The following is a 9,082-nucleotide window of genomic DNA, read 5'->3' as shown; positions in this document are numbered from 1 at the left end:
TAATACAGCACTCTAGAGGCCAGGTGGTGGTAGAGTATGGAATATGTAATGGGATATGCTGTGTGTTTTCACTTAGAAGAGGCTTTTGAGAACAAAGAAAGACTCTGGCTTTTTGCTAGTGAATTCAACAGCTTTCACTTTGGGGGATTATTTGAAATGAGAGTATGTGTTCATGCAGGTTGAGAATTTTGAATACAAAATGATGTCACTGTATAATAAAATGCTGAAGGCCGTCAGTGTTAGGTGGCTGTTGTGTTGCAGGCTATAAGGAGTTTGTTGGGGGGTGGGGCTTGGGGGTGAGGGGCAAACAATTGTCTCTTGGTTTTATTCTGCAAGGTGGAGTTGCCATGGAGACTGCTTCCAGTTGAGTCAAGATGGCTGCAGCAGTCTGGCAGCAGCAGTGACTATAACAGATATACATAATGTTGGTCAGACTGACAACACTGACAGTGCTTTTCTCAACATGGTTTAAAATAGATAATTCAACAAAAAATAACACAACCCTAAAGTAATCTATTACAAACATTTAAATAAATAATCATTTATTTTCATTGAACTGATCTGTATTTTTATTTGTTTATGACTGACTTAGTAAGAGAAATCTAGGTCAATATTATGCCGTCAAATGATAAACAGCATGACTTCCCCTTTGAAGGGATGATGTAACAATGAAAACAACAATAACAAGGCAGCCAGCCATCACACAGCCATTACTGCACTAGAACTTTAAAGCAGGTTCAATGCATAATAAATAGAGATCTATCCGTGCATCCGCTCTTCACATCAGACGCTGTTTTTATGACCTTTTCACTGTTCAGCATAAGAAGTTTAAATAGGGATTGTTTTTCATGAAAATGATGATGAAAATCATTTACAGTCAATGGCCGACTGAAGTCTAGAATCCATGAACATCACCAAATGCTGCATTTTCTCCCTTGAGAAGCCTTTAATGCAGCTGCCTTCAGTTGATGCTTGTTTGTGGGTCTGTCTGTTTTCAGTTTGTTATTTAACAACTGAAAAGCTCTGTTGTGTTGAGATCAGATGACTGACTTGCCTGATGAAGAATCTCTCATGCCTTTGCCTTGAGAAACTCTGGGGTCTTGCAAAATGATTTGCCCATTTGCCCTGGGAAGCACAGTCTGATCAGTTGTGGAGCATGTGGCTGAAAATGAGAATATAGCCATGTACACTTCAAAACTCATCCTGCTGCTTGTATCAGCAGGCACATCATCATTAAACACTAGTGACCCAATTAGGCAACCATACACGCCAATGCCATAACATTACATTTACTGTTTACTTGACAAGTAATGTGGAATTTTTTGGAATTTTGAGCCGTTTCTCTATATCTCTACACACTTTCCTTACTGTTCTGGTTCATGGTGATTCTGTCCAGAGATTTTTGCTCTTCAGAAATCTGCAGGCACTTTTGTTTTCTAAAGAAATCCAGTTTGGTCTTTTGTTCTTGTTGTAAATTCCCTGTTTTTGTATCTTTGAAGGCATCTAATGACAGACTTTGACAATAGTACGCCTACCTCAATGAGAGTTTTTTGACTAGCTTAGATGTTGGGAAAGGCTTTATTAGAAAAGGGAAAAATCTAGCTGACTACCATGTGCTTTCAGTCCTTTTGGTGAAAATGAGGGACTATTTTTGTTTAAAAAAAATGCTTAAATTCAAAAGCGGTTCAAGCTCACGCTTTAAATCAAGCTCTTTGATTTAAAATCTACAACTAGTGCTGTGAGAGGCGAAATTACAAAAATGTTGCCATTGTCTAAACACATATGGACTTAATGTGATCAAAGGTTAGCTGTCCATTTCAGATTGTTATTATATACCCAAACACAAGCTTATAAGGGCTTGAGCAGATAAGCATTCTGAATTGCTATTGATTATTTGTTTGTAAACATAAATGGAGTATAAATATAGTTGCCTGGTTTGAGTCTTGTACTGAAACATATTTATCACTGACCCTTTACCATATCCATGCATGCTAGCCTTATAAATATTTTATCATAGAGAATTATAAAAAACAAAAACATTTGAAATACACCAGTCTGTGTATATAGAAGAGGCTGTTTTTATTACTTCATTATTTCAAGTCAGACAGCCTGACAGAGTACCAAAAACCTAATTAATGCAACTCTGGCATCAACTGCAGAGCACTGGTTGCCGGTAGTTGAATAAACAAGGTCTAATGTTATGGTACAAGCTGTGGCCTCTTTGACCCAATGCCTCTGCTCCCACAAAATGAAAGTACTGAGGGTCTTCCATAAGTGAAATGTACCACCATTGTCAGCCACCAGGTACTGGGCCTTCACCTGTGGTGATGTCTTAAGTTAATTTGGGATCAACGCCCTTCATTTGGACTTTTCATAGTTCAGCTCTGCTCAAATACAGGCTGCCTTTGTAACACTGACCCATTTAAGATCAAACAATGGCTGAATTGAGTAAGACCCTCAAAGCAACCACACTCTTCTGCATTTTTGACATGCTTCTGTGATAATGTGGAAAAAAAAGAATTACAAGAATGTTTCACAAAAAGAGTTGAAAACAGAGCAATACAAATATACGCAGTTAAAAACCAAAACAAAAAAAGGAAATACTGTATTTAAGCATGCATTACAAGCACGCGTAGTTTAAAAACAAAAACATCTAACCAGGATTTAAATACAGCCTCTGAGCCATTTTATTCTCTCTCTCTCTCTCAATGACTAGAAAACAGTCATTGGTGTGTCTCCCTCTCTCTCTTTCTGTCTCTCTCCACCTTCTCAGTACCTTCTGCACGTTTTGCACGTCAATCCTTCCAAAGTTCACACACTGTAGGCATTAAACCATTTATCCCATTTTTGAGAACAGTTTAGTCAAAATAGTCTTATTGGATATGGATATAAATGCAAATACAATGAATGTGCCCATCTTTCTACATCAACCAGAAAACCTCCACTTTAAGCCAACTATATTTTGCCATCTAGTGGTACAACATACAAAATGCCTTCTCCTAAACAAAGAAACCTTCCTCACTTGCTTAAAGCTTTCTTGAATATATTCACAATTTAGGAAAAACTACCAAAATAGAACAATCTTAACACTTTGTTGTCATCATGAATTAATTGCAATTAACATTAAATTAGATAAATTATCTTTTATACATGTAAAAATATATCCCAAAGGCTAAACACCAGAGCCTGTGGGCTTATTTACAGTGTCCTTGCTGCTCTGTAGTTTGCTCATATCGCCGAGGCGTTTTAAAAAACTAAAAAATAGTCCAGTGGTCTCAGTTTTGAACACCACAGGCTTGCTGCTTGCTGGAACAGTGTCACTAGTTATCTGTACATCGTTGTCTGTGGGCTGCATGACAGGAGCTGAGGAAACAGGTGGCTTGATTGTGTTTTCTGCTGATGTGTCATTTGTGTCTTCAGCACCTGATTGTTTTAAGTTGTGAGAAATGTCAGTATAATCAAACACTGGTTTGGAGGGAGGGTGTCCGGCGCCCTCTCGCTCTGGCATCGTCCCTTTTTCTTTAGCCACATGATTTGGAGTTCTGACGGGCAGTTCAGTCCACCGATTACTTTCCCCTGCCTCGGTTTTTGGGACTTTAGTAGGCAGCGTATGGCGGCGTCCAAGGTTACGTTTAGGGGAAGGTTGAGGTTTGAGCAAAACTTGAAGCAAATCCTCATTGCTGGGGTCATCAGGATACCTATCCGCTTCCTCATCAAATGTGCGCTGACGGCGTATGGGCGCATTTGGAGGAGGAGACTTCTGATTTTCCAGAGAGTAGTCCCCAGATGAGACGCTGCCACGGCTGTTCTGAAAACGCAAAACTTTTTTAGATGCTTCACGCAGCTGTTGGGCCTCCTCCTCATTATTATCTTGCAGATCTTCCTCATTATCATCAAAAGATCTAACTGTGGTCATAAGTCTAACAGTCCTTTTGAAAGGGTTCCTAAGTCCTCTAGAGTCCTCTTCTTTGGAAGTTTTCATCTCTTCTTCATTAGAATTTTCACTCTCTGCCATTGTGTCCTCGATGTCTGACTGGGCTTTGTGCGAGTTCCGTAAGTTCGCAGTGAGTTCAACTGCTGAACTCCACTCTTTTCTGCCCATGTCCTTAGCTCTAACTGAGGCTTGAATCTTTTGATTTACTGGGGGAAGGGTTTCCTGAGAAGTAATTTCTGAAAAGCTCCCGTTATTGGGACTACCATTAGTTGGGCTTCCACGAGTCGATGAGGGCTTTTCTGCTCTTCTCCTAGAACCACGTTTGATGACAAAGTTTTGTAGCACAGATTCTAATGCAACACTATCCATTTCCTTATCTCTACTGGAGCAGGTAGCTGTGGATCTCCGCTTGGCTGCAATTTCCAGTCTGTCTCTGTGTCTCCGTTTCACCTCTGCAGTCTCTCTAGCTTTGTTTTCCTGCAGGAAAAAAAAAATCCCAGTTCAAACCCTTTAATTTTTCTTTTATCTCAGTATAGGAATATGCCAGCACATATAGCGCGTATATTACCTGCATAGCTCGCAAAAATCTTTCACAAAAGGAGTTGAAAATGGAGCAACACTCTTCCAGTTTAAAATTCTTGGCATCCTCACAGAAGTACTGTGCCACTCTGTCACTTACAGACTGCAACTCCTGAAGATCAGTTTCTACTTCTTTCAAGCAAACCTCCGCTTCCTAATTGGAGCCAAAACCAAAACATTAGAGCATATACTCTCTATTAAAATTCACACAAACTGGACCAAGTAACGAATCACCCACCATTAGAAAATCCTCCATCTGTGCCTTTAGGTCTTCCTGCTTTAAAGTGTTTGCATTGGCATCTTGCACTTTCTTTATTTGCTTTCGATACTCCCCTTCAATGTCACCTTGATGTATTCTAAAAGAATTTTTGAAAGCATTTCTTCTCTTATTCTGATGATACAGCAATACAAGAAGAAAAAAGCCATACAAGACACTCCTATATGGCTTTTAAAAAGGTATTGCTTACCTTGCTGCAGCTTCAATGTGTTTGAGCTGTTCTGGAAATTTAAGCAGTGCTGTGTCCACCTTCTGAGCTTGCTGTGATGAATTAGAAAGTTTGTTGAAAATCTAATTATGCAACTTCATCTTAAGGTGAGAAACACAGACTTCTCAAACAAGTAAAAGCCACTTGCCATCACAACATAGTGCATAAGATTCATTCCAGGTTTGTTTGCTTTGGTATCCACTAGTTTCAACAGAGAAGACATTTTGAAGCCAACTGCATTGCCCGCGTAGCCGCCCTATGATCAGATAAACATATTTAGATCAAACAAATATAAATACAAAGAAAAGTCATCCAAGACTCCACAAACACAATCATTATATACTCACAGCATTCATGTAATTTCCAGTCTTAAGGACCAGGCGAATGACAGCATGAAGATTATCGCAATCTAGCAGCTCTAAAAGAAAACATATATTGTTAACTCCAACTCCAAATGGGCGTACAACTCTGCTTTAATGGGTCTCATGTTTCAAACTCAAGGAATGCAGACATTACCCCTTCCAGCAGTGGTCAAAGTACAGATGAATTCTTTTACTTCATCCATAAGGGGAAAAAATTCCTCCTTCAGCACCAAGCAGCTCAAACGCTCTTCATAGCTAAAAGACAAAACGTTTCCATCATTATCACCACTGACATTTAACATGTGATTTTCATTGAATTACACTCAGGTGGCTTACCTGGGGATCTTGACCAACAGTAACATAAATTGATCTGCTTCAGGGAGAGCAGACATGTCACCTTTGAAATTAACCAGCTGCTTTACCTGCATTTGTGAAATCAGAAAATCTGATTATGTATTTGCAAAGTAAATAAACAAAGGTTTAGAATCACATGACGCAATAGACATGTTTAAAAAAACAAAAACAAAAAGCAACTACAGTACCTCCCCTTCATCCGGAAGCATCTTGCATAATTCCTGCAGTTTTCCAGTACCAAAGCCCAGGCCATTTCCTGATTTGATATCCTCAATCATGTCCTTTATAGACCTGTAATAGAGGTCAAGCGAATCAGTTATCTTTAATTATGTTTTTACTGTTGCTTTGAAATATCTCATTAGTTCTGAGTGTCTGCTTTCATATCACACTTTTCTATGCTTGGTAAAAAAAACTTGGAAAAAAAAAAAGCTGCTGACACATACAAGCCTCTACCTGCTCTAATCACTTTATTTCAACCCTCAGAAAAATACATGCTGTGCAGGACATGAAAATGATGGAATGGAAATGTGCTCAGATTGCAGAAAAACATATTTGGTAACAGCATGAGAAAGAAAAAAGTAGTTAGATTAATGTATCCATATGTTGTTCTCTTGTTTTGCTGGTGACACAGTAGTTTGATCACAAACATTTTACGGATGTTAACAGTAACAGGATTGTTTTCATTCCTTTTAAGATCTGTTGTTTATGACAACTAGCTTTAGGCAATAGATTTACAATACCTCGCAAAAGTGTATCTGTAAGTTACATCAGGGAGATAACCTGTTAGAGCTGTAGAACAGTCTAGTATAGATCAGACCTGCCAGGACATGTCGGCTTTCAGAGATTTTGTGAGTATGATGCAGTCTTATTGCATACAAATATGCCTGCCTCACCTTGTCCTCAGTACAGTGTAACATGGAAAGATTATTGTGCAAAATACTCACACCTTCACAGTGCTACCACTGACTCACCGCTTGAATTGCTTTAGGAAAATTCCAATGTTCATGCTCCTCTTGGAGCTGAGGACAGAAATCTGGGGGGGGAAAGGAGAACAGAGACCGGATTAAAATCTGCTTGTTAGCTGCTAAAACGGTTTCATTGTTGACTTGAGCTCTGTCTTTCGTATCACAGACATCTCAACTTTCCAAAGAGACAGTCGAATCCAAAGGTTAAGAATTCTTTGAGTTGATTGTATTGAACATTCCAGGCAAAGATGCAGTTTTTGCACCTTTTCACCATTTCTCTTACAAAATTCTAGGTGAAAGGTCAAAGTAAAAAGTTAAAATGTGTTGTTAGTCAAATCATGATTGATCTACACTTCATTAAGTAAATGTGCCTAGTGGTGTTTATTAGGGACGGTAGCTTAAATACAGAGCATGGACAACAGAGTGATGTCAGTGAGAACACAATTAGATCTTCCTTCAGCAAACAAATGAAAATAATAATACTCCACCCTTGTACTGAGTGATTTTACATCATTACATAATGTTTCTGACAGAAACATTATACTATTGTTGTCATTTGTTGTATTTATATATTGCAAAGTTGGGCCTATAAAATGTAAATTGTAAAATAAGCAAATGTAAATTGCAATTTTAAGTTTCACATAAAGGGTAATAAAGTTCCTATAGTATCACTATATTCCCAGTTCATAAAATCACCACTTCGGTCACTCTGGTTTTAAATGTTAGGAGAGGAAAACATTGCAGGGACGTCTGTTTTTTCTTATATGTAAGCTTGGGGGGGGGGGGGGGGGGGGGGTTAATTCAGGTCAAAAGAACTTGCTTCCATACCTCAGCAATAAACAGGAAAGAATATAAAACCTTTCAATCTATTGTACAAACCTTGGGGGTCAAAGTTCCACTACATGAACGGGTGATAGTGACACATTTATAGCCTGGCTAGCTGCACTCACCATTTCCCCTGCTGTGGCAGAACTTGGCAGGCCCCTCAGACTCTGACGGTTCAGAGCTTTGATTTGCTGCTGGGCCTGCTTGTGGCTGAACAGCTCCTCCATATGATCAGTGTCCAGCTCATATTCCCCATCAGTCTTATCTGCTGTCCAGATGTTGTGCTTTCCTATAACTGTGTGTTTGGGTAGGGTCTCCCAGTTGAAGTTGCGCATCTTGGAGCGCCGGCGCTCCAACCTTGAAATTGGACCCAGGCCATGTAGGGATGGAGGTGGAGGAGGTGGTGGCGGAGGAAGTGGAGGTGGTGGGGGTGGAGGTGGGGGTGCAGGAGGACCTCCTGGCTGCATCTTTTAATAAGAACCTCTCAGCAGGTTTTGAATGCATCCACACTCATATTCATGCATAAAAGCTGAATTTCAGCATATATTGGAATGCAGTGAATGTAGAAGCGATTCTGGTCGTTTTTACAGGAATGCGGTGCAAGAGTCAGTCCTGGAGTGACTTGTTCAAAGTGTTGTCAGTTAGGATGATGCATTCCGACTGAAAGAAACAAAGCAGGGTGGGGACACATAAGCTACAGATCTTCATACAGTCTACAACAGTGAGCAGCTTTGTTTAGCACAGAGTACAGAATTTACTTTCTTTACTGTACATAAGATTAATTATGGGAGTGATGCCGCCGATTATTTTCATAAAAAGTTTCCTGAAACTTGTGCAAACACTATAATAATTCATGATCCACTTTGGAAACGCATAGAGGCTACTTTAAATCTGCCATAACAGTCACTTTAGGAGATCTAAACGCTCCTGGTGTTTTATCCAGTACAGAGCTATGTTTGTCCACCGTGATCGGTAAACTACTAAAACCAATGTTTGTTCAAACACTTAGCATTATTTTTAGTTAAAGACCGGAGAGAAAGAAATGAAAAGTCAACTCACCTTTGTGTTGGACTCAGCACAAGTCCCATTACTCCGCTTCCCTTTTTGTTTCTTTTCTTATGGCCCTCTTGCTGAAATTTCAAAAGTAAAGAGTGACATCAGCCTGGATAGAGTGTCGAAACTACCTGTGTGTAAATGACACGCCCAGGTGAACTCACTTAAAATCCATGACAGCCCACACCTTCCCAGGCACTCTGGGATTGGCTTATTTCTTTCTCTCTCTCTCTCTTTCTTTTCCCTTTGGAGTTTGGGGAGGCGCTGCGTTTCTATCCATCTGTCAATGAGTTGCGTGAGTAAGCGGTCAACTAGAATGACAAATATTCTGACTCAGAGAGAAAACCCATTGAACATATTTAAAATGTAATAAATACATTATCAACTTAATTAAAAATAAATTAAATGTTATATACTTTAGTAAATATTCCTGCGGTGAGACCGTCATTGATTTGAATTCATTATATATATTAATTTTCAACTAATATTCAGGCTTTAACTCTATATTATGGGAGTTCTCTCACA

At 39.3% G+C, this 9,082-nt stretch overlaps 1 protein-coding gene across 1 annotated transcript; it reads right to left on the bottom strand.

Annotated features, from left to right (window-relative positions):
• Nucleotides 1-2,054: 2,054 nt before the first annotated feature.
• Nucleotides 2,055-8,831, bottom strand: fhdc4 (FH2 domain containing 4). The gene is made up of 12 exons (XM_082503276.1): nucleotides 8,564-8,831; nucleotides 7,630-8,164; nucleotides 6,686-6,747; nucleotides 5,903-6,005; nucleotides 5,697-5,782; nucleotides 5,515-5,615; nucleotides 5,346-5,416; nucleotides 5,143-5,254; nucleotides 4,981-5,047; nucleotides 4,752-4,869; nucleotides 4,503-4,667; nucleotides 2,055-4,411 (listed from the first exon to the last, which is right to left on the bottom strand). The coding sequence occupies exons 2-12, from the start codon at nucleotides 7,969-7,971 to the stop codon at nucleotides 3,173-3,175; spliced, it is 2,466 nt and encodes an 821-aa protein (XP_082359402.1). The 5' UTR covers nucleotides 7,972-8,164; nucleotides 8,564-8,831; the 3' UTR covers nucleotides 2,055-3,172.
• Between the last annotated feature and the right edge of the window lie 251 nt (nucleotides 8,832-9,082).

Source organism: Aulonocara stuartgranti, assembly GCF_965226115.1.
Source record: "Aulonocara stuartgranti genome assembly, chromosome: 14".
Lineage (NCBI taxonomy): Eukaryota > Metazoa > Chordata > Actinopteri > Cichliformes > Cichlidae > Aulonocara > Aulonocara stuartgranti.
The sequence above is the reverse complement of the archived record's forward strand: the minus strand, read 5'-3'. Positions and strand labels throughout refer to the sequence as shown.

Coding starts and splice junctions, on each gene's coding strand:
- fhdc4 (XM_082503276.1), bottom strand. CDS start 7,971: ATGCAGCCAGGAGGTCCTCCTGCACCCCCACCTCCACCCCCACCACCT. Junction 5,783..5,902: donor TGCTTCCGGATGAAGGGGAG/GTACTGTAGTTG, acceptor TCACAAATGCAG/GTAAAGCAGCTGGTTAATTT. Junction 5,255..5,345: donor CTGGAAATTACATGAATGCT/GTGAGTATATAA, acceptor ATCTGATCATAG/GGCGGCTACGCGGGCAATGC.